At 37.7% G+C, this 26082-nt stretch overlaps 1 protein-coding gene across 1 annotated transcript in view; it reads left to right on the forward strand.

Annotated features, from left to right (window-relative positions):
* The window catches only part of LOC131969794 (arf-GAP with Rho-GAP domain, ANK repeat and PH domain-containing protein 1-like), a 61206-nt gene extending 35810 nt beyond the window's left edge, over positions 1 to 25396 (forward strand). Inside the window, exons 14-34 of the mRNA XM_059330998.1 lie at positions 1518 to 1692; positions 2261 to 2395; positions 2580 to 2715; positions 3512 to 3614; positions 4241 to 4433; positions 5617 to 5662; positions 6630 to 6793; positions 9118 to 9330; positions 9865 to 9970; positions 10061 to 10208; positions 10720 to 10803; positions 11225 to 11302; positions 11495 to 11612; positions 13313 to 13426; positions 13527 to 13666; positions 13772 to 13854; positions 14980 to 15039; positions 17705 to 17768; positions 18509 to 18667; positions 20554 to 20591; positions 22148 to 25396. Coding sequence (XP_059186981.1) covers positions 1518 to 1692; positions 2261 to 2395; positions 2580 to 2715; positions 3512 to 3614; positions 4241 to 4433; positions 5617 to 5662; positions 6630 to 6793; positions 9118 to 9330; positions 9865 to 9970; positions 10061 to 10208; positions 10720 to 10803; positions 11225 to 11302; positions 11495 to 11612; positions 13313 to 13426; positions 13527 to 13666; positions 13772 to 13854; positions 14980 to 15039; positions 17705 to 17768; positions 18509 to 18667; positions 20554 to 20574 — 2340 coding nt within the window. The 3' untranslated portion in view covers positions 20575 to 20591; positions 22148 to 25396. The remainder of the gene's footprint in view (positions 1 to 1517; positions 1693 to 2260; positions 2396 to 2579; positions 2716 to 3511; positions 3615 to 4240; positions 4434 to 5616; positions 5663 to 6629; positions 6794 to 9117; positions 9331 to 9864; positions 9971 to 10060; positions 10209 to 10719; positions 10804 to 11224; positions 11303 to 11494; positions 11613 to 13312; positions 13427 to 13526; positions 13667 to 13771; positions 13855 to 14979; positions 15040 to 17704; positions 17769 to 18508; positions 18668 to 20553; positions 20592 to 22147) is intronic.
* The last annotated feature ends 686 nt before the right edge of the window (positions 25397 to 26082 follow it).

Here is a 26082-nt window from a genome sequence, read left to right on the forward strand (position 1 = left end):
TGTGCGTGTGTGCGTGTGTGCGTGTGTGTGTGTGTGTGTGTGTGTGTGTGTGTGTGTGTGTGTGTGTGTGTGTGTGCGCGTACTCATTGCTCATTGCATGAGTCTGAGTTGAGCGCCTCAGCTGTGAAAACACTGCATCCGTCCTATTCTGCCTCCTTCTACTTCCTTTTTCTTTACACTGGGATTTACAATATTTGGACAAAATCTAAATCTTCAAAGCAGTAGTTTATTAATATCAACATTATTCAAATCCAAACAATCCCCAAATGATGATGATGCTGGTGATCCACCTCTAGGAACTAAAATAGCGGTTTCATCTTCTGAGTGTGGAAAGGGTTTCCTTAGTTATCGGGTTTGTTTCCTACTTTCTTACTACTTACCCACTTTTCTGTTTTCCTAAAGACATTAACAATATTTGTAATTTCCCACTAAATCTGTTTTTGTCAAATGGCTTAATTTTGCACATTCAAATGTTGAAATTATTCTACTTGTATGCAATAGAAATATTGGAAGTAACGCTATAGTTCCTTCAGTGAAATAGAGATAAGAAAACAACACTTCAATTCTGCTGAACTACATCAAATATGATCTACTGATAATAATACTACTGATAATAATCTTTAAAAAAAAAAAAAAATGTGTAGCCCCACACAAAGAGCAGCGATTGTTTATCAGACCAGTTATCTTTTCATCTGCTCTAAGATTAGTTCACCAGCGCTCCTCCTGAAACAAAGCAGAAGGTTTATGGGGGACTTACAGACTAATCACTATAAAATGGCTTCAGGTTGCTTTGTTATTAAATGTGCATGCTGTGTATTTAGAGTGGACTCAGCAATTGGCACAAAACTTAAAACACCTGAGAGTAGTATGTCAGAAGTTTATTCATAATAATAACCTGCACAGATTCTATAAATCCCCAAATAATTACTTTTTACAGTACAGGTTATCAAAATATAACAAAGAAAACATTAACTTCTACCTGGGACTGTACTGTTAACAGCTACTGGCAAAAGTGAAGCAATCAGACAACACACATACACACACACACACGCACAGTTTGACCTCAGCTGTTTCCTAACAAAGCTGCGATTGGTTAAATTACATGACTAATGCCAGGTCAGCAGCTGCAGAACCACATTGCAAAAGTCATCAGTTTATTATCAGTTTAGTATCGTTCTTACTCATTTTATCTCTTTCTGTCCCTGTTTCACTGTTGCTGCATCTCCCTAGTGTGTCATTATTTTGTCTTACCAGATTGTAGGTTGGCTGTGTTAGGCCAGTTCAGTTTGTCTTTCGAGTCAATCAAAAAACAAACTGCTAATTCGATTTGTGCTGGGATCGTGTGGTTTGATCTTCACAGCACCCAAATGGTGTCTTTACATATTGTGTTTGACTTAAATCTGATGCCTAAAAGCATTCTGCACACTGAAAAGCTGGAGGCTATTCTCAATCTGTTATTTTTGTACATCAGGATTGAATCATGATTTGATTTTCTCCTTCTCTCTCCTTCTCCCCAGGCTCTTTGTATTAATGTGCAGTGCAGTGATGTGCTGGAGACGTTGAGCCTGATTTTCTGCGGTGCAGATGTAAATTGTTCAACTGGTATGGCAAGTTGGCCCTCTGTACTCTCCCTGGCCAACGCACATTCTCAACCCTTACAGGCGGAGTTCATTAGCCACAATCTCAACACAGGTACAGTAACATTCTGCATGCACAGGGTCATATTCAGACAACTGTTGTATAAATATATTTGAATGTGTGACAGATATACTATCGGGATTGTCTGATTTATCTGAGTGGGAGTCATGCCCACTCTACATAAATAAACAGATTATAATGTACATCGTTATTAATTTGTTCAAGTCAAACATAATACTATTTAAATAATCAAATGATATCTGCTTTATGTGTTCTGTAACCTGATAGTATCTGTATTGTTGGCATTGTGACAATTATATTGTCAAAATTATTGTGTAGGAAGTTAATGCATATTCCTTATACTTCCTTCAATGTGTTATTAATGTGCTATCGGTAGTTTTCCAGCAATAATGTCATTCCAATGTAATGTTGCATAACCAAACTCAAATTCCTGTCATTCCCAGGAGTGTTTGTGATGTATAACATTTTCCACTTAACTTTACCAGGAGCTTTTCTCCTATTTTAGATGTCAGTGAAGGCCCAGTAATGATGACAGCCTGTATGTTTTTACACAAGAAGATTATTTTAATTATGCATTGTTTGTTTGTTTGTTCTCTTGCAGAGCTACCACGGTCAGAGGTGGTCGGAGGCATGGAGGCGGTACATTACTCAGCACCACCTTGTGTGTCTCATAATAGCTTCCTGTTCAAGACTGCATCAATGGGTCGGGCTATCACAGAGCGCAAGACCAGAGAGGGTATTTACAGACACCATGCAACATTAACACTAACTTCAATAACACCAATAATGAATACTCTAATATTCAATATTATTGACTCAATGCAGTAAACATCCTAAACTACTGTGTCTACTGTACAAATGCCATTTTGTATTATTGTTAATATTACGCTTATCAAATCTTTATCTGTCCGTCCATGTAGAGTTCAGTCGCCGCTGGTGCGTGCTGAATGATGGCACCTTCAGCTACTACGAGAGTGACAAGAACTCGAACCCTAACGGAGCTCTGAAGGCTTCAGAGATTGTCTGTTTGGCTGTCGACCCACCTGAGAGACATGGGTACACACACACACACAAACTGATCCATTTCCTGTTTATTTTACTGTCTGTGTTAAATTATTAATGGCTATTTAAAACCAAACTAATACAGGTACATCTCAACTGGATACCTTAAACTGGATCCTAAAATTTGCAGGTAGCCAGTGCAAAAAAACAAGGATAGGGGTAAAGTGCTCACGCCGTTTCTTTCCAATCAGCAGGCGGGCGGCTGCGTTTTGGACTACCTGTAAGCGGCGCACTGCTGACTGGTCAACAAACAAAGAATTACAATAGTCTAGGCGTGATGTAATGAACGTCTGGATGACTCGCTCAAAATCATTTGTGGGGAGATAAGCCTTTACTTTAGATAATACAGCCTAACATTTGTGTTTAAAACATCCTTTTTTTTACTGATCTTATGTAATATTCTAATTTTCTGAGACACTGAGTTTTGGGTTTTGATTATCTGTAAGCCATAATCATCAAAATTACAAGAAATACAGGCTTGAAATATTTCACTCTATGTGTAATGAATCTATATTATATACGAGTTTCACTTTCTGAAATAATTGACAAAAAATATTGAACTTTTTCACGATATTCAAATTTTTTTAGATGTACCTGTATACAAAGCTAAAACTGAATCTGTGTGTTATTATTCAGTTGGTTGTCCCAAGTGCAATATAACAAATTCTTGTCTGGTTGCATAAACATACCTTTTTCACACAAAATGACCTTCTCTCCCTCCTGTTTTATTTTTTTTAATTTTTACATCACCCTCTGTCGCTTCCTGCTAACCTCCACTTCTAACCCTCAGGTATGAGCACACCTTTGAACTCTACTCAGAGTCGGAGCGTCTCTATCTGTTTGGCACTGATGACCCAGACAGCCACAAGGAATGGGTCAAGTCTATTGCCAAGGTAACCACCAAATACTAGAGAGAAATTTCTGATTAGTGGAAAGTGTGCAGTCTCTGCTATGCTGAGGCAGAAAGTGCTGCATAGTGGTGAGGACAGGGCTAGCTAATGCTGACCTGTTTCCTGTAGCACTTATTTTTCTTCAGAACAGCACTCACAGCTGATAAAATTGTCATCTACATGATGATGGTGCGCAGCAGCTGTGACTGTGACTTTGACCTTCAGCTCTGCTAAAACTGCTGAAGTGCAGCAAAAGTTGTGTATTATTGTAAAAACAATTGGATGTGTCAAAGTTATAGTCAAGGTTGTGTAGCACCTGAAATTTGAAATTTTGCTTTGAAATTAGCTGTTTCTGTTTAACTGGCCATCACAAGAAACATGAATGCCAACATGGTAGATTGACAGCACATACATGGCTCCTGCATGTCTAACAAAGACCGTTTTCAACCCACCACCATTGAGAATCACAGGAGCTTTAACCTTTTAAACAATTTAATTAGTATTGATTTTCACAGTGGAGTTCAGTAGTGCACAAACTGAAGTGGTTAAATCACCATCAAAAGAGAAAGGAAACGATGATTAATGCTCAGTGTATTACAGAGCCATAATGTCCCCCTTTTTATTTGTAGACCTTCATCCCGGCCTCTGCAGAGCCGTTACTGAGGCTGGCTTTTGTTCGGATCGGGAAGCTGAAGTGTAAAGACGGCTTGAACCTACAAACATCCAAGGTTGGTTGGTTTGCTCTAGTGGGCTCCACACTCCACGCCTACCTTGAGAACAACCAAGGAGAGGAGATCCACCTCCGCAAACTGAATGAACTCTGTGAGTAACACGCAGAAATACAAATACAAAATACATACACAATACACAAACAAACTGCACTTATAGTGCTCAGAGTGATGGTTGACAGAAGGGTCATGTGGGAAGAAACCAGAAAATACATAAACATATAAGTATGAAATTAGAGTTGTGTATTGGTAAGATAATGGTGATACTACAGTCACTGAAAAAATTATTACAATTATTATTGTTTTCTTCAATTGCATGTATATATTAATGTCTGGTACAACTAAAGGTGCATTTTTTCGGACAAATATAATGATAACAACAACAATAGCTCATGAGTTTAATTTAAGAGCTGATATCTAGACATTTTCCATGGTTTTCTTGATAATGATTTTGGTTATTATCATGAAAATCATGGAAAATGTCAAGATACCAGCTCTTAAATTAAACTTATATAAGCTATTTTTGTTATCATTATATTTGTCCAAACAAATGTGCCTTTAGTTGTACCAGACATTGAAATGAACAAGAAATTTAAGAAATAGGGTGTTGTAATAATTTTTTCCATGACTGTATATGTCTCATGGAAAAGGGGTTATGATTCAGTATACTGTGTAAGTAAACTGATATATTGCAATTTCAAAAAAATTTTTTTTTTTAAACTGCAAGTGTGAAAATGCCATGTTTTGCAAACAACATGGCCCTTGTTAATCTCTTTAATGACTTGTTTATTAAAGAAGCTAAAATGAGCCCACACTTCAGCTCTGTACCCCAGAGGAGCCGGTCTAACTCTTTTGGATTCAGCCATTACGCCATTAGGTTATGCCACTAACGAGGTTTGCTCATACTTGCATTAGCAGTATGCTCTTATACTACTTTCTGTAGCATCATAGTATATTGGAAGAGTCACATGAATAAAAACTGATTACAACGATGCTCTCTAGTGGTCGGGGGCGTAAACACAACACGAAGTGGACCACAATTTGCCACAAATCTTCACATGTAAACTATAAATTAAATGTCAATACAGTGGGGTTTTTTTAGACTCAATGGAGTATTACAAAACATATCGAGATCATCAAGTGTTTGGATATATAGTAACACATTTATGAAATACAGTAGTTTTGAAGTACAGACATACTGTGAAGTTTACTGTCTTTAAAAGCATAGCTGCTGTCTGAAATAATATAATTTCTTTTTGTGTGTTTGTGTTTTATAGCGATTCAACAAGACAATGAGGTGCTGGTCCTGGTGGAGAGAGGCAGGTAAGAGGGCAGATTGTTTCAGATCGTTTGTTACAAATATGATACTTATAGGAAGAAGTTTGACTTAATCTGTCTCATAATGTCAAGCCACTTTAAACAATGTACACTCTATGCTCCCCTACAAAGCCTAACTGCAGTAACTACATTTTCGGTTGAAATTGAGTTATACCTAAAAATGAACTCCTTGATGTCTGTTTTATTTTGTGACAAAGTTTAAGATTTCAATTTTGCTCTATTTCAGAGAAATAATGATATAACAATTACAGTAACTACAAAATCCAGCTCAAAACCAAAGCAGACCGCTGTAACTTCACTTTGACTGTGATATAAAGACAAGAATAATAGAAATTATAAGTGTATTTGATAGGGAGATTATTATCTAGATGGTGATTAAGTAAAAAAGTGAGACAAAATTATATTAAGACTAAAATGTAACATTCCTTTATAATATTAAGTCTAAAATACACAAATTCTTTAAAAAATAGTTGTTAAACACTTTTAAAAACATTTATAACAAAATCAATTTGAGAATGTTTATTCACTGAAAACAAAATATAAAAGCTGAAAGAAGACAACAACATTGTAGTTACTGCACTCTGTTTTTCCATTACTATTATAACCTTTTACAGCAAAACCAGAGGGCAGTAACTACATTTTTGGGGTCAAAGGTGAAATAAATTGTCATGATTTTTTTAGCATAAAAATTACATCATCAATACACATAGAAATAAGTGGCATATCACTTACCTATCTATAACCCATTTGGCCGGCCAGTTAAAAACATTAAAAAACTCTAAAGCAGTTTTTCTCAATTTTACCCTTTGCGTAGTTACTGCAGTTAGGCTTTGTAGGGCAGAATAGTGAAGAGATCTTTTTGGTCTTTTCTAAAAATGTTTTCCTTTACTATCATTCTATATTGCCATCTCTTCTTCACTAGTTAAATGCTTTTGTCCCCGTCTTTATTCAGAACTCTGTACATAGAGGGAGAGAGGAAGTTGGACTTTGCAGGCTGGTGTGCGGCCATCCAGGCAGCAGCAGGAAGTGGAGGAGACACACTGAGCCAGCAGCAGCTGACAGAGACAGACATACCTGTCATAGTTCACAGCTGTATCGGCTACATCACACAGTGTGGTAAGAGACATGCAGAGATGCACACAGACGGGAAAACAAATGCATTTAAGGAGCAAAAACATACTGTCTGTCACACACTGCGCCGACATAAAAAGGCACCTACACAGACACAAAGTCATGCTCTTTTCTCTGCCACATATACAGTCATGGAAATTTTTTTTAGACCACCCTTGTTTTCTTCAATTTCTTGTTCATTTTAATGCCTGGTACAACTAAAGGTACATTTGTTAGGAAAATATAATGATAACAACAAAAATAGCTCATAAGGGTTTAATTTAAGAGCTGATATCTAGACATTTTCCATGGTTTTCTTGATAATGATTTTGGTTATTATCAAGAAAACCATGGAAAATGTCTAGATATCAGCATTAAAATTAAACTCTTATAAGCTATTTTTGTTTTTATCATTATATTTGTCCAAACAAATGTACCAGGCATTAAAATTAACAAGAAATTGAAGAAAAGAATGGTGTAATTATTTTTATTATTCTTTATATGCCTGAATTTACATCTCAGGAGTCTATATTTCAGTACACAGTCTACAGTACATTGCTGTTTGTAACTGTGGTCTTTCTTGTTGTTAGTGTGTGTATCCACACTTGGCACTTTCTGCGCGTGTGTGTCCTCATGTGACAGTGATAGCAGGAGTTCTGGCTCGGAGAGAGACCAATGGACCACAAAACAACAAAACAACTCAGTTCCAACTACATTTCTCTCTCCATGCTCCTTTTTTTCTCTACATTCTTTTCTTTATTTCTCACTCTTCATTTTTTGTCTTCCTCCCACCTCATGCAGCTGACCTGCTTTTTTTTAAACTCAGACTAGTTCTCTCTCTTCTTTCTCTCATTTCAACTCCTGTTCTCTTCCTTTGATCTCCCCTTTCCTCCTCTCACTCTTGCCTTTCCCTCCTTGTGCACTTGTGTTTCCACACATGAGCAAGTGTGTATAAAGCTGTGTGTGCGTGTGGGCAGGAGGCTTTATTTTGCTGATGGTATCTACTTTCCTGTCGTTGATGTGAGCTTTCTGAAACCAGGGCAGAAGTGTCCTCATTCTCGCCTTCATGTGTTGGTAGTGGTCATTTACCGTAACACGACATTTGACGTAACCATCCGTTCATTTGTGATCAGGTTTTTTCAAAAACCTTTTGACAAAGTATAGTGTGTTATTCTGGTCATTTAAGCGATTTAAGTAACTGTAGGTCATTGACCTGGATGTTCTTGTCCTGATAACTCATTGTGGTCCCTCATAGAGGAACTACATTGTGATCAGGCCTCCGTTTACAAATGTGGCACACTTTGTTAAAACCGGATCTTAATCATGACACAGTGCATCCAAAAGCGGCTAACAGAAGAAAAGCACCAGAAGGCCCTCTGGTGGATATAACTTGCACTGAGTCAAAAAAATTCACACCCAGAACACTTATTTTCTAATTTAACAAGGAAGTACACACAGTAGAAGTAATTGTAAGCATGGTGTTCTGGCTACAGAAGATATTTTGCTGATTGCTATATTTTTTCTTGAACAGTCAATTGACTGACTGATGATAGATTACACATTATTTAACAGCATCGTTTCACAACTTGCTTCAAAATTTAGCCTTTAGAGAAGAGAGATGTACGGCATTTTGCTGTATTTCATAAAAATATCAATAAGAAAACAATCAGAGTTTGACAACACCCAAAATCAAATCGACACATAGTCTGTCCTCCATAACCAATGGGACACAAATGCATTGTTTTCTCTAATGTTGGATCAAATAGGTTATTGTTCTCCATAAAACCCCATCTCCAAAATGTATCTAGTCTTGAGGTGGAACATCCTGCATTTTGTCATTTACAGGTGCATCTCAATAAATTAGAATATCATAGTAAAGTTTATTTATGTCAGTAATTCAATTCAAAAAGTAGAAATAACATTATATAGATCCATTACACACAGAATGAAACATTTCATGTCTTAATTTATTTAATTGTCTCAAAAAATGTAATATTACAAAAGACCAATTTTTCCAAGTCTCTGAAAAGTATGTCCATCTATCTGACTCAATACTTGGTTGGGGCTATTTGACTTGAACTACTGGAAATTGACTTTTCCATCATATTCTAATGTATTAAGATGCACTTGTATACAGTGATTTTATTTACATTCTTCAGATTGATATTTCTGAAAATATATTAGACCATACGACTCTTTTGTTTAAGAAATAATATGTTGAAGGAACCAACAATGGTGCTACAGTATGTCTTTTGTAGGAGTTACACTATAGACATTATGATTGTAGCATTAAGTTTGTTTATGTCTGCTTGTTTTTTCTTTTTTCCTAGGCTTGACCTCTGAGGGAATATACCGTAAGAGCGGTGTGAACTCCCGTGTGGCAGCACTGTGCGAGAGATTCCGTCGTGATGCCCGAAGCCTTCGTTTGAGGGAAGGAGAGCACCAGGTGGACGACGTCTCCAACACACTCAAACGCTTCTTCAGGGAGTTAAAGGAGGGACTGTTCACGTCAGAGGACTCCAGCACCTGGCTCAGCACTGCATGTAATTTACATAAGTCTGTTGTTGTGCTCTGCAGTAAAGTTAAGCTGTGATTTGAGGATGGGTCAGTTCACCCAAATCACAAAAAAACACATTTTTCCACATACAGTCATGCAAAAAAAGTATTAGACCACCTTTTTTCTTCAATTTCTTGTTCATTGTAATGCCTGGTACAACAAAGGCACATTTGTTTGGACAAATATAACAATAACAACAAAAATAGCTGATAAGAGTTTCATTTAAGAGCTGATATCTAGACATTTTCCATGGTTTTCTTGATAATAACCACAATCATTATCAAGAAAACCATGGAAAATGGTTAGATATCAGCTCTTAAATTAAACTCTTACACTCCACATGCAAATCAGTTTCACGAAAAAAATGCCCCCAGTATGTAAAGGGCTTACACTCTCCTCATGTGGTTTCGCTCTTCCCCTCAGACACCCCTGATACTCTGTGTGATCCTGCTTCTCTTTATTTTCCCTCTGTATTCATCATTTTCTCTTTTCCTTCCCCTCTCTCCAACTCTTCCTGCAGCCATTCAGGAAGAAAGCAACAAAATCTCTCAGTACAAGATGCTGTTGAACAGACTGCCTCGTGTCAACAAGGCGACACTACAAGCCCTTATCAACCACCTCTACTGGTGAGAAATGCACACATTGTAAGCCTCTTTTATCTCCATGCATGTCTGTGTGCACATACCCATGAGTGTTTTTCCCTGCATGTGTTTCAGTGTGCAGCGTTTCTCTGAGCTGAACCAGATGAACCTCCATAACTTGGCCATCGTGTTCGGCCCCACACTGTTTCAGACCGACGGGAAAGACTTCACTGCTGGCCGTGCCATAGAGGACCTCATACAGCACTACACGCTCATCTTTGAGGTCAGACTCACGGCTCACTCTTACACAGAGGGATGACAGGAGGGCAAAACATTTTGTTCTCTAAGCTGATCCATTTGTCTTTAGTGATGGCATCAGAAAATGGCAACATAATACAGAGTGCAGAGCTCTAAAAGGTTAAGATGTCAAAGAATGTGGCATCTCATATTGGCTGCAAGATTAAGCTCCAATAAAAGCAGGAAACAGATTCCAGTCCCTTTTATTTCATTTCATTGAATTTATTTTTTTTCCTTTGTGGTAATAAGATTACAGTATGTTCTTACAGTGCTTGTTGTTTGTTTCAAAAGAAATTCAATAGAGAATGAGAGGAAATACTGCCTCCATTGTCAATAAGACAACTACCTTACTGCAGAAAGCCTAGAATGAGTAAATTAAGAGGTTTGAAATGCCTTTAGGAATTTCTGCCAGAGATGCTATAATTAAAGTTTTATGTCAGTTAATTATTGATTCATTGGTCGCGTGAGTAAATGAATGTGTTTGTACCTGTTTGCAGGTGGAAGAGCAACAGCTAAAGAAGCAGCTGGAAGAGATCACTGTTATCATCCAAGTGCGAGAGAAACTCAACACCAAGTTTCCTGTGAGTCACACAGAGCACTCAGTTGATAGATAGATAGATAGATAGATAGATAGATAGATAGATACATAGATAGATACATAGATACATAGATACATAATAATGTTAGTGTATGTAAACTTCTGACTTTGAAGAAAGTAATAAAAAATTGTCTAAAAAATCCTTCTCTCATTATTCTGTCATTTAGCAAATAGAAATAATTTTGTTAATCCTAACGGACCTAAAACAGGAAAAGTGATTCTCTGATTTCATGTCAGACAGTGAGAAAAAAAGCATATGTGTCTTTTTATATAGTGTATGTAAACTTCTGGTTTCAACTGTACATGCACATGTACGCTGCATTTTGCTGTTGTTTGTTACTCTAATGCTGTAAACTTTCTGTCTGACCTTTTCTGTCTGTGTTTTTGCTTACTGGGCACTTCAGAGTACTGAACCTGGAGGGCATTTCATCTGTACAGTGTATCTGGAAGAAAAGAAAGAGACAGCAGAGCAACATGTCAAGGTGACCTGGACTTCACCAAGTGACACAATTTTACTTTACATTTTACATTTTAGGATGCCCAGTTCCTCTTTAACTTGGTGTGGAATGAGTGCTGCAAACAGCTGGCAACATGTATGAACGTATGAAGCCACACGTTTACTCTTTCCTGAGGAGAGTAAACCTCTGAAGTGAATGTTGAACTTTTTCTCTCAGATCCCTGGTTCTATGACAGCAGCAGAGCTGACCTGTGAGGTCCTGGACCGACGTAACATCGCAGTTAAAGACAAAGAGTACTGGAACTGCTGGGAGGTCAGCGACAAAGAAGAAATGGGTGAGAAGACGTAGATGTAGAGAGAGAAAGCACAATAGTTCATAAAAACCAAACCTTTCTTGTATTCTTGAACGTGGCGCAGATTATGATTTTTCTTCTCTTTCATAGACTGTGTATTACAATGGACACAGCCACTAGAGGTGGGGGAGTATTGCGATATTTTACATGGCAATATAATATCGATTCATGGCCGCCAAGTGTCAATACTTAGCGATCTGATGGCCGCCGTTTTTGGCAAAAATACTGATGGCCGTAGTGGGCTCACTTTTAGGAAGATACTGGAGATACTGGTATCATATGAAACTTGAAGATCTAAGGAATCTATAGGCACCATGTGTCATCAGGATATCGTGTGTATCTGGTATCTGGTATCTGTTGAATGCACTTATTGTAAGTCGCTTTGGACAAAAGTGTCTGCTAAATGACATGTAATGTAATGTAATGTGTGAAGTTGTTGAAATAACGCTGCAAATTTAGGCTTTTTTTATCTTTCATTCGAAAAATTCAGAGCAGTGAATGTTGAAGTTGAGAAAAGTTTGATGAAATGCTGCAGTTGTTGTCGTCCATACATGTTTGATATCAGTTGAGTTCAGTTTGACTGAATACTTTGTTGGTCAGTCTGTGGGTTTGACTCACTGTGAATAAATAAAAAGACTGAAGTGAGATGAATAGACTGAGAATTTTCTCTAATTTGACGAAACAATTCTGGATTGAATTTAATTTTATGGACACAGAATGCAGTTTATCGTGACTCAAGTATCGGGATAGTCAAGTATCTACTGTTTTGAAGCCTCGAGTTTGCCATCCTGTTTTTTTTTGTTTGTTTTTTTTAAGCAGAAGTGACAGTATTTGGATGAGGGTTACAAGGGTTATCAGCCTGGCAGGGCTTTGGCTAGTGTAAAACTCTTGTGTATTAATGAATATTAATTGGGATGCTTATTTTTGTTGTATTCAGACTGTGTATAATATGCACAGACAGGCTCTATTTAAAGCCATCTTGGTTTGGAAAGCAACACGGGTTTGCATGTAAAATTAACATGAAAGATATAAAAAAAAGAAGACCCACAGGGAACCAAAAACAATGACGCAAAGCTTGTGAAGTGCTCTCCACTCAAGCCGCAGCATGACCTACTCAAAGTGACACACAAACTCCAGAGGCAAGAAGATCATTCTCAGCAATGTGACTGTGTGTCGTGGTTTGTTTGGAGCCTGGTATGTGGGCCATCTGGTTCCCCACCGGGAAGCCTGTAGGTGGCTTATCAAATGCCAGTAACACTCAACTCTTTTGGCATATTTCCCATCACTGGCCAGAAAACCAACCTGCTGATTACAGGAATAGATGAAGGAATGATAGTGAGAAGAGGAAGAACATTAGAAATCATTTGAGTGACGAGCAGAGCTGGAGGGAATTCTGTCCGTCACTTGTTTCCTTCAGACGTCACTTTTGTATCTGAATAACAAAAGCTATTTTTGAGTTTGGCATGTAGGTGTAAAAGCACTGTTTGCATGGATGCAAAGTGACATCATTGCATGCTGAATCAGCATTCCACTGTTTGCTAAAATAGAAACCAAAAAATATTTCAATCACAACGTCAAGAGTTCAGCCTGTTAATCTTAGAATGTTCATGTAAACAAATGATTTGAGGATTGAGGAAGTCTTTTATATCAACATGTGGTGTGTGCCGCTGTGCTTCCCTCAGAACGTCCGCTGCACTATCAGGAGCGAGTCTTACCCATCCTTCACTCCTTTGGCACCGACTCCCATCTGCTCATCAAGAAACACCTCGCTATGGAGGCCATGATGGTCTACCTAGGTAAACACACAACCCAACAAAATCATTTTTCTCAAAAAAAAACTGAGTTTGTCGCCCTACATCATTTTTTTCTTTATGATTTCCTTATTCAACCGTTCAGCCAGTAAAGGGGATGCATCCAAGCACGGGATGATGAAATTCAGAGAAGAGCGTAGCATCTTGGGACTCTCCACTGGAAACTTCCACGACCGATATTTCATCCTCAATTCCAGCTCTCTCAGAATGTACAAGGAAGTCAGAGTAAGACATATTTGCTCTGAGTTTATTTTAATTTCTCACTTTGTATAGCCACAATCATTCACAGGCTTTTCACTTTGTTCCTGTCTCTCTCTCTCTGTCTGTCAGAGTAACCGTCCAGAACGTGATTGGTCAGTGAAAAACCTGAAGGTCTACCTGGGTATTAAGAAGAAGCTCCGTGCTCCCACATGGTGAGCACATGCATTGTGGCCCTGATGTCACTTCCGATCCTCCTCATGACTGCTGAGTGCCAAAGTAACAGGTGGCTGCTCTGAATACCATGAGCTGTAAAAAAAAATAAAATACCTGGAGCTTATTAAGTTTGCTCCTCTTTATGTATGAATGTTCACTCGTTGCTGAAAGGTTTATTGTCCTACTTCAATAGCTTCTGGTAGGAGCTAGTAAGAGTACACTACTAAGGAAAATGTATCACTTTTTAATCTTAATTAATTTATATATATATTTACATACATAGAAATGGTGTATACATATCATGGAAAAAAATATTAGACCATTGTTTTCTACAATTTCTTGTTCATTTTAATGCCTGATACAACTAAAGGTACATTTTTTGGACGGATATAATGATCACAACAAAAATAGCTAATACAAGTTTAATTTAAGAGCTGATTTCTAGACATTTTCCATGGTTTTCTTGAAAATTATTTTGGTTATTATCAAGAAAACCATGGAAAATGTCTAGATATCAGGTCTCAAATTAAACTCTTATGAGCTATTTTTGTTGTTATCATTATATTTGTCCAAACAAATGTACCTTTATTTGTGACAGGCATAAAAATGAACAAGATATTAGATAAAATAAGGGTGGTCTAATAATTTTTTCCATGACTGTATACCCTGTACCCTCTCTTAGTATTTTCCACCTAGTTTTGCCTGGGAGACTATTTGCAAAGGCAATCATATTTTTCAAAGGCATCAGTGAGTGCCATGGGTTTAAGCTATTCTGTATTTGATCTATTTTTGATAAACTCAAGTATTTTCATTAAACTGCCTTTTTTTCATTTCATCTGAGCACACTTCAAAATGTCCTATTTAAAACCTATACACAGGGTGAGAGTCATTTCTGTAACCCCACTTACTCTCGAGGATAAGCAGTTAAAGGAATAGTCAATGACTACATTTAAATAATTCATACTCCAATTTTGGTGACATTTAATTACTTGCCTCGTCTGTTTATAGCTCAAGGGGACATGTGGACAGAGTGACCACCAGGGGGCAGACTGAGCACAAGAATCCTAAACATATAATTGTACTGCTGTTGAGCTAATTTCATCTTTTTCTCTGTGTGTTTCTAGCTGGGGACTCACGGTGCTTTATGAGAGCAAGAAACAAGAGAAGCCAGAGAAACAGCAGTGGTGAGTGGATGTCCAGTACACAGCTGTACATACATGGTTTATTCAAACTTCCGTTCATCTGTATTACACCCCAGTGTCACACAGTGTGCCTAATAGAACCAAAGATTTGATTTGATTTGAGTTGTGATTTAATTCCTGCTGTACTACTTAAACTGTCATACTATACTGCCCTACAAAGTCTAACTGCAGTAACTACAATTTTGGTTGAAATTGACTTATAACTAAAAATGAACTCCTTAATGTCTGTTTTATCTTGTGACAAAGTTTAAGGTTTCAATTTTGCCTTATTTTAGAGAAATAATGATATAAAAATTTGCAGTAACTACAAAATCCAACTCAAAACCAAAGCAGACAGCAGGAAGTTCACTCACCGTGGTCTGATACAGTGTAGCCTCATATTACTTCATTGTGTCGAATATCGAAGAAAAGAATAATATTTGATAGGGAAATTATTATCTAGATAGTGATAAAGTAAAAAAGTGAGATATACTTATATTAAGACGAAAATATAACATTTCTTTATAATATTAAATCTAAAATACACAAATCTTTGAATAGAGTTGTTAAACACTGAACTACACTCATAAGAAAATCAATTTGAAAATGTTTGTTTACTGAAAACAAAATATAAAAGCTGAAAGAAGATTACAACATTATAGTTACTGCACTCTGTTTTTGCATTACCCAGAGTGCAGTAACAACATTTTTGGGGTCAAAGGTCAAATAAATCATCATGATTTTTCAACATAAAAATTACATCATCAATACATGTAGAAATAAGTGTCATATCACTAAACTACCTATAACCCATTTTGCTGGCAAGTTAAAAAAAACATTAAAATGTTTTTCTCAGTGTTACTCTAGTTACTGCAGTTAGGCTTTGTAGGGCAGTATACTCCAACAACACTGTAGTTTAATCTCTCTGCAGTAGTTTGCAGCCTTCAGTGCAAGCTTATTCAGTTGTGCTGACATGTTCTGCTGTTCTTATGTTTAGCAGGCACTTTTATTTTTCCCTTCATGGCAGTGTGATCACATTTTTGATGTGCATGTAAACATGTTAGAAAAAGCTTGCAGTTTCTCTGTAGGCAGAGAAAACAGGTCAGATCCCTGCGTGAGAGTTTGAAGAAGGAGGAATATGAAAGGTCGACTCCACCCAGGAGGGAAACACACATGAGCACACCTGTAACCAGGCCTCTGTTCTAATCTGTTCACATATACATCCCTCTCTGCGTGTGTGTGTGTGTGTTCATCAGCTGAATATGTGTGCAGGGTCTGTGTGTGTCTGTGCGTTCATGTTACAGTGGGCCTCTACTCTGTCAACAGCAGTAGACATCAGCACTGTTGTAATGGGAGTGCTGTTCTCGTCACGCTTTAGGCAGTATCATCCCTTGGTTACGCTCCAACGCTGTGTCGCTCACAGCAAAAAACACACACCTGAGAGGAAGAAAACGAGAGAGAAAGAGGATGGGGAAGAAAGATAAAGAGAGAGCAGAGTAAAGTAGAGATGCAAAGTGTCACGCTGAAGGGGAAAAACTGTATACTAAGTAAGAAATTTTCCATTTACTGCAGGTAAAGAAAACTTATTGAGGAGAAATGTTGTTGGAGATAAGGCAGAATGTGAAATTATGGGAAAATTAATGGAGGAAGAGGTACCCATGTGGCTCTCTCTCCCAATCTTACTTACCTACCTGCACTTAGTGTCACTTCGTTATTGCTTCCATCCCCCTCAAAACACTTAATTTTATCAGCATTAAGCTACTTAAATAGAATAAGAATATTATGTAAATGTCATTCTGTGTCTTTTATGAAAACCCATGATTATAAATGAGCAGCATTTTATTCTTCTGTAGCTGGTAATGTTCTCGATAAGCACCCCACTTAATTACATAGAAAGTAAAAGCATTGCAGAACATTACTGAACTGTCAATATGCATACTAGAATACAGTGAAGTTTGAATCTCACCAAGCACTAATGAGCTCCGTTGGCCCTAATGATGCAAACTAGGGAGAGGGAGGAGCTCTGTGTGTGTGTGTGTGTGTGTGTGTGTGGTGTGTGTGGTGTGTGTGGTGTGTGTTGTGTGTGTTGTGTGTGTGTGTGTGTGTGTGTGTGTGTGAGGTGTGTTAGCATGTGTGCCCAAGCTCTTGACTCTAACTAAATTTACGTCTGTGATGCACACTGTACTGTATCCTGTTTTTCCTGTGTTTGGTTGTGTCTCAGTGGAGAGCGCTCGAATTATTGTTGTAGTCTAAATCTGTGCTCATAACAATAATAATTGTATAAATAAAGCCTATTTATTCAGCTCCACAGCATGGCTGATGACTCGGAGGGCTATGTAACGGCAACCTGAGTGGCATAAAATATTTATATATACACACACACACATTACAGAGACACTTTTCATGGACACAGGCACACACACACTGAGTGCTGAAGGTCCTAATCAGTGTTTCTCTTTGTTGGGAGTTTAAATTAGGAATCACACTCAGTGTTTACGCTTGTGGCGCTGCCACCGGGCGCCATAAGAGAGAATATGTCAATTTCAGTTAATATCTTTGAATTCCTCTCGCTCTTTCTTCTTGTTCTTTCTCCAAGTCCCCCCCCCCCCCCCCCCCCCCCAACATTATTACGATGTCTCTCTCACTTTATAACTCTGTTAATTTGCAGGTATCTCTGCTGTGACACCCAGTCAGAAATGAGGGAGTGGTATGCTACTTTTCTCAGTATCCAGGTGTGAGCACACACACACACACACACACATAAAATCAGTGGTGGAAGAAGTACTCACTTAAGTGAATAAAGGTTCTGAATTTAAAGTATAACATAAGTAAAGCTTCAGAAGTGCTAACAGTGTCTGCTAGCGTTGCAAGTAAATGGTTTCCATGGATGAACAAAAAAAAGCAATGACGACTACAGATATATAATATATATAAAAAACATTATGAAATAATATATCCAGGTGCATCTCAATACATTAGAATGTGATGGAAAAGTCCATTTCCAGTATTTCAAGTCAAACAGCCCAACCAAGTACTAAGTCATATAGATGGACATACTTTTCAGAGGCCAACATTTCCACATGAAACATACTTTTTAAAATTGGTCTTTTGTAATATTAAACATTTTTTTGAGACGCTGAATTTTAGGTCTTCATTAAATGTAAGCCAAAATCATTATAATTAGAAGAAATTAAATAAATTAAGACATGAAATGTTTCGTTCTGTGTGTAATGGATCTATATAATGTCTTATCTCCACTTTTTGAATTGAATTACTGACATTAATACGTAGACATTTTATGCTTGTATAAAAACACAACATTAGTGATGATACAGCGCTTGTGGATGGAGTGTACTTCACCAGACATTTTAAATGTAACACACTTTTAAAAAATTGCTAAACCTGCTGATAGTTATGTAAGATCTCTTCTTACTCCCTCTTCTCTTCTCTCCATGTCCACTCCTCATTAAAGTACGACGGCAACGTGTGGCCTCAGGATGGACTCAAGCAGACACGAGTGAGCCGTGTGCTGCCAGATGCACGTCATGGTAATGTGTCACTGATACCGCTGCGTGGCAGTGAGAATGAGATGCGGAACAGCGTGGCAGCTTTCAGCCAAGACCCGCTTGCTGTGAGTGAACCTACCAATCACTGGGAGTAATCTAGGACAAACCAGGAAGCTCAATCTAAAGCTACTGGCTAATCAGAGACATTCATACTGAGCAGGTGGTCCAGAAACTCGATCCTCACTGAATAGATGAACAAATTTACACTGACCGTGTGCTAGCTGTTCAATATGTACTTAACATTATGAGGACAGAAGTCTATTTAGAGTTTAAATATTTGAGATATGTGATTGGACATGAAAAAGGCTGTATGAGTGTTAAAAAAACATCAATTTTTCAGTGGTTTTGTCTTTTCTTTTTGTTAGTTACTATCTCAAAAAGGAGGACATGAGTTTGGGGTTACACCTGTGCAGAATCAATAATCTCTGTTAAATGATTCATCTTTGATTTAATCATCCTGACAGGATCTGGGTTCTTAAACTGGGTGCTTTGACCAAAAATAGACTACAGGGTGCTTCCTTGAAGTGTTTCCATGAGCCTGGATTCCAGGAAGAGAGAATAAATTACAACTTTGAGTCTAAAGCTGTTTAAGAATCTAGATGATGTGAAGAGGAGGAGACAGCAGCATCTTCATATTGCAGGAGGTTTGGACTGAATACCAACAAAACAAAATTACAACAAGAGTAATTCTGGTGAGGCTCGGCCAAAGCTTTGCTTCAAAACACCAAGGAAACAGTAGAAACAACAGATAACACATTTGAAGTGAACAAATGCCTGCAGGCAGAATATGGTCTACACTGTGTTTCACAGCAACGCTGCCATGTCAGCTCACAGAGTTGTATGCTTGGCAAGAGTTTGAAAAACATCATCACTGTTGGTTTGTTGGACTACATTTCAAGCAAACTGACATTAAACCAGACCTGTTCAACAACATCAATATCACCCTCTCCATCTGTTCACTTGTTTTCATAGAAAATATGAAGTGTAGCTATCCAAAAGAATTCACTGTGTACTCAGTTCTGGCGGTATGGGACCAAATGTCCACAATCTGATTATGCGGTTGTCTCCTCCTGCTGTTTCTGTAGCATCACATGCCTCTCGTTAGTTTGCTGCAGACTGCAGCAGCACATAAGAATTCAACTCAGTCTGCTGATACCTCTACTGGCAAAAAACACAATTCCAGGGTTGTTTTTGCCTTCCAGATATTTTCTATTGATCCTTGTCTTCTCAGTGTATTTACTGGATAAAACATTTGTTATGGCTCTGAGAGGAGGTGTGATTGCTTTGGTGATGGGGCAGGGGCAGGAGCTGGATTTATGCAAAGTGTGTGTGTGTGTGTGTGTGGGTGGGTGTCTGTCTGTGTCTGTGTGTGTCTGTGTGCGGGAGAGAGTTACTGCATATTGATATGCCCAATTTTGAACGTGAAGTGAAAGTAAATGTGGCACACTGACCTGGTGTGTGTGTGTGTGTCTGTATGTATGTGTGTGTGTGTCTATGTCTGTGTCTGTGTGTTTGTGTGCATGTGTTTGCGTATGTGTTTGTGTCCGTGTGTCTTTCTGTGTGTGTGTGTCTGTGTGTGTGTGTGTGTGTTTGTGTGCGTGCATGCATGCATTTGTGTGTGTGTGTGTGTGTGTGTGTGTGTGTTTGACTGCTAATGTTTATGACTCTCAAGGTGAGTCCAATGATGTTAGGTGTGACTTTTGAATGCTGATATCAGATTCAGCACATCTCTCCTCTCACTCTCTTAACAAGCCTTTTTCACACTTTTCTTGCTGTTTAGACATACCGTCACCACCTGCCTGCCACTTAATCTGTTCCACCCTACATTTCCTTCCTCCTGTCTCTGGTCCATCACTGTCTTCACCTCCCTCCACAGTATTTCTACGCCTCCAGGTTTCTCCATCTGTCCATCTCCCTTCTTGTCATAACCCCTCTGTTGTTTATCTTTCAGCTCTTTAGAGATGTTCGATAATGGTCGCTGCAGGAAAGGTAAGACATTTATAAGTGAATGACAAATTCAATTTTGATTTGCATCTGAAAAGTGTTTTCCATATTCTGTGTGAGCTTCATCAAGCTGGTTGACCAGTGTAGGTCATAAAACCAGGGCTTGTAAAAGTGAGTAAATTATAGGAGATATTATTTTGTCTTTATGGATACATTTTTTCGCTGTTTAGCTTTAGCTGTCATGAACATGAACCAAATAATCATGCAATTATTGGAGTAGAAAAATGATAAAGAAGAAAAAGCGTCAGCTCATCATTAATGTATCTGAATGTAAAGTGTTGAAACAAAGCAGAGAAATCCTCAATTTTAATAATTCATTAATCATTTTAAGGAAACAAATCATGAAAAACTTGTGCACATACGGTCATTGAAAAAAGTATTTGAACCACCCATGTTTTCTTCAATTTCTTGTTCATTTTAATGTCTAGTACAACTGAAGGTGCATTTGTTTGGACAAATATAATGATAACAACAAAAATAGCTCATAAGAGTTTAATTTAAGCTGATATCTAGACATTTTCCATGGTTTTCTTGATAATGATTTTGGTTATTATTAAAAACAAAAATTACAAAAACAATAGAGGGACATACCTACAGGTGCATCTCAATAAATTAGAATATCATAGAAATTGTATTTATGTCAGTAATTAAATTTCCAAAAGTGGAAATAATAATAATTATTATTATATAGACCCATTACATACAGAATGAAACATTTCATGTCTTAATCAATTTAATTTATTCTAATTATAATGATTATGGCTTACATTTAATGAAGACTTAAAATTCAGTGTCTCAAAATAAATGTATTATAATTAAATATTATATTTTATAATTATATTATTAAATATTATTAACACCAATTTTAAAAAGTATGTTTGATATGGATTGTTGGCCTCTGAAAAGTATGTCGATCTATATGACTCAATACTTGATTGGGGCTGTTTGACTTGAACTACTGGAAATAGACTTTTCCATCATATTCTAATGTATTGAGATGCACCTGTATGTATATCAGGGTACATTGGTGTCGGCATTAAACATGTTTGTATACACCCGTAAATTTAGATTTGTATACTTTTAAGAACAATGGTCACATAAATTGAAACCAAATAACAATACAATATTTGGATATTTAGATATAGTCTGTATAAAATGATTAAACTGACCACATAAACATAACAGATGAAATTCATGAGTAATAGTAAAAGAGAGAGGGGAAAGAGAGGAAAAAAGAAAAGAGAGTGCATTAGTTTCCCACTCTATCTCCTTAAAAGTTATAACTGTTTCGGTCAAATGGACAAAATATTTGTGTCCCATCAGAGAAACTACTGATGGAAAATCAATAAATCAAAGCAGGGAGTCAATAGGAATCACAATTACAGGTTTCCTGCATAGAAATGAGTTTCCCACTCTATCTCGCACTCGGCGTGTCTGTGCGGGGGTTACATCGTCACAAAAAAAGTTCATAAATGGTTGCCATTTGAATAAAAAGTTTATGATGTGACGGCACTGATTTGAACTCTTTCTGTTCTTTAAAGGGCGGACAGCCGACCTCAGATGACCTCTGAACATTCCAGTGACATCATCAACTGTAACTGTAAAGGCCAGAATGGTGGACACTCATACTGTATGTGGATTATGGCCTTACATTGCCATCTGCTCCTTTGAATATGAACTGGACCAAAACTTAAACAGACAAACAGGATCACATGATAAATATAAGCGACACTGGGCTCCCCGCACAAATGAATCTGACTTGACTTGATGTACAGGAGGAGCAGCTGGGAGCTGCGGCTGTGACTACAATCACTCACTTTGATGTGCGACAAGTCTGCCCAATGTTCCACTGTTTCCATTGGTCAGTGGCATGTGACTCAATCATGGCATTGCATTATGGGACGAAAGCGTGCAAGACATGCTGAGAGAAACTTAAATTTTTTAAATGTATTTCAGAAAAGACTTGGGGGTATAAGAGGCACTAGCATTGAGTGCTTAACATTTTTTTTTTTAAATAGAAGATAGAAGTTTGATAAAAACTTTTGGCAAAATCTGATTTTATAGTTTTGTGATGTTTTCAACTCTCTTTCTCTACTCTCTTTCTGCTCAATGAATTGAACGGGATAATCCTGCAGTTCAAAACTGAATAATTGCTATTGTAAGTAAGAGACGGGGGCCTGGCTCTGTCCAGAGTCTGGGACTGAGAGGAAAAGCTGAGAGATGACAGGTGATGGATCCGTGTCTGTTACTCCGCAGGACATTTGCCTGTAAAATGCGAAACCTTGGTCAGAGTTGCATTCATGTGCTGGTGTCCATTTCTCTGCTTATGTGCACCAGAATGTGTGAATATGTGTACATGTGTTAATGAGTGGGCAAGTGCCTTTTATCTGTAACATTTTCTAAGAAGAACATATCAATAATGCAATATAAGGGGATTCATAGTGAATTATGATGCATTTATAACACTCATAAACACATCACAAAGGCATTATGAATGCATTATAATTCACTATAGATTAGGTCTTCATAGAACGTGTTACCATTTTATCTTGTATGAAATTTGTCCTTTTTGGGGAGTGAAGGAACGAGAGGTATGTGCTGAAGAACAATACACATTTTCTTAAGATTAAAAGGAGGAAGGTCACAGTTGAGGGCAAAATGGCCTTTGCCAAACACTGTTGGAATATATGATGAAGTAAGATAATCTTTTGATTTACTGTTGTCCTCTATTCTGAATAAAGCACCTTAACTGGGTCACATTTCAAACCATAGTCACATGTTCAAAACAATGTTTTTGCTCTGGCCTGATCAGTCCTCTTCTTATCCCCCCCTCAGTCCTCAGCACTGCCTCCTCCCCTCTCTCTTTCGCCCTTTCTGAATCATGTGATGCTTAGATATACAGTATATGTACATACATGGGCAGTTTTGTCATTAACCAGCAGTATTTATGAAGTTTTAGATTATGAATTAGCCACATTGGAATTAACATGTCTTTTGTTGTTTTGTTATGCACATCTTAGAATCTGTGCAACAGTTTATTATTATTATTATTATTATTATAGTTTGTTCATAAAACAGGGTGCAGAAGTTCCGTTGAAATATATGTATGCACAAGAAACAAATTAAAGTGCATTATAATCTTCTATCATTTCCACTTGGGTCAAAACTTGTATATATTTTGTCAAAACAAGAGCCATGAAAACAATATGTCTTAACTGTATTAACCTGTCACAGTTGCCTTATGAACTGTCCATCATTCCATCTTCACCGCCTTGTCGTGCTGCGTGTATGTGTGTGTGCTCCACCTGTAGGAGTCCCCTGTTGTACGGATGTTTTTTCTTAATTTATTTGGACAGCATAGGACGCTAGATGCTGTCCTGTAGAGATCTCATCATAACGTTCAGTTAAATGCTCGTTTTTAACTCCTATTAATCACACTTTGTATGACAAATGAGTCCAGAGTAGAATCCACTCCCCCCCTCCCATGTACTTTAGTTGTTTTCAACATTGAATCACACAATTTAATAGTTTGAAAGTATTCAATCCTATTAAATCAGCTTCTATTTCACCATGGACTTGAGTTTGGAGACAGTGACGTGTGACAAACTTATGACATTCATTGCGTTAACTATTAAAAAACCTCACCAGACTGGACAGTATAACTCTTTGTTTCACACTCTTCTTTATATCCTCTGGCAAACATTTTTAAGTTTGTGCCCTTTTCACAAAGTCAGCTGTTCAAGGCAGCTTTCCAATTTTCACATTTTCTTTCCATTTATTTCATGATGAGACCTTTGTAGATACAGGGTTTTCTTTCCCCCACAAGTTAGTTTTCTCACCTTGGACACTTGCAAATGACTTTGACTAGACACACACACAGACTGTGACTTCTGAAAACACTTGGTTGCAGCTATGAACTTCAGTCATTATTTTATGTTTTATATTTAAAATAAACAACTAATTTGGATTAGTTGGAGCAATGCAATGCAAGTCAGCATGTTTTTCTGGCTATTCTGACTCACATTCGTCTGTGCAGCATATATACTGTATGTGCAAGAGGGTCAAAGATCAAGGTGCAATGGCATTATGAAGAAATTGAATATACCACTGTATGCAACAGTACATACTTTGTGAGTGCAGCTGTAGTACGAAGTAGAAGTAAAAGTAAAAAGAACTTTAGCAAACAAGTCAGATTCTCTATAAAAACTTTACTGAGCTGATGCTGTATTCAGAGAAACACAGCATATGAAAGTGAATGTTGAGTGGATAGTAAGAAACTTTATTAATTCACTTATTGCATATCAATTTTTTGCACACATAATTTGTAATATGGTACAGGCTTTACCATGTTGCGCTCCACATAGAGTGACCTAGATTAATTACAAGAGTTAATTATTAGCATTAACCCTGATAACATGTCAGGGAAAGCAATATTTTTGTGATTTTAGGCAATGTGTTTTCAAATGCACTGAGCATTTTCATACAACACATCTATTCACCATCTATGTTGTTTCACATTATTACTGAAAGCTCATGAACACAGTGAAGTTGCAACTCAGGAAAAGGGGCTGTTCAAGGAGCACATGAATGCAGCATTTTCACATTAACTCCTGTCTAAACCTCATCAGTGGCTCAATGTAGTAAAACAAAAAAGTAAAAAAGGGTCCAACAGGCAGTGGTGAATACTTTTAAACAGTGTATAATCTCTCTCTTCCTCTTTTCTTATGCTGTTATTCTGCATTTTACTGATTTTGCATCTCTGAAACTCTAATAAACACATTCAGCTGGTTGCTTATTGTGTATTTCTGGACATGCATATAATTAAAGTGCACAGTTGTCACATATTTCTTTGAAAAATAAGTGTTTTTGTAAAAGGTTAATGCCCTCCAGCTCTGCTTTGCCCCCATGGTAATCCACATGTTTTTCTTCAGTGCTTCTTATGAAATTAATGTACAAACACACACACACACACACACACACACAGTCAAACTCTAATCCGCCCTACAGGGTAACTGTGAAAACAAGCCGGGCTACAAACACATACATGACACATTTACATAGGCTTTACATATAGGGGCAGAAACTTTTGTGAGGCCTGCAGGCTTCGTGACAATGTCATGCTACAGCCATAAAATAGAAGCCTATAGATGTGCTTCGAGGAAAAATGTCAGGAGTGTGCGTGGGTGGAGTACAGTTATCATAGGGAGGGCCCTGAGGAGGTCTCGTGTGCGTGTGTGTGTATGTGAGTCATGGTGGTCCACCAGCTCTCAATTCATTCTCCTAAACAGAGCTGACACATCAGGGTCACTCTGTACCTCGAGACACACACCGTAGAGCCCCGCTAGGGACTCACACACAGGAGACCTTCACTATACCATTCACACACACGCACAGGAGACCCAACGGGAGAAGAGCACACACAGGAGGAGGCTTAAACATACACACACATACACCAAAATGGCCTTTACAAACATAG

Source organism: Centropristis striata, chromosome 4, assembly GCF_030273125.1.
Source record: "Centropristis striata isolate RG_2023a ecotype Rhode Island chromosome 4, C.striata_1.0, whole genome shotgun sequence".
NCBI classification, from domain to species: Eukaryota; Metazoa; Chordata; class Actinopteri; order Perciformes; family Serranidae; genus Centropristis; species Centropristis striata.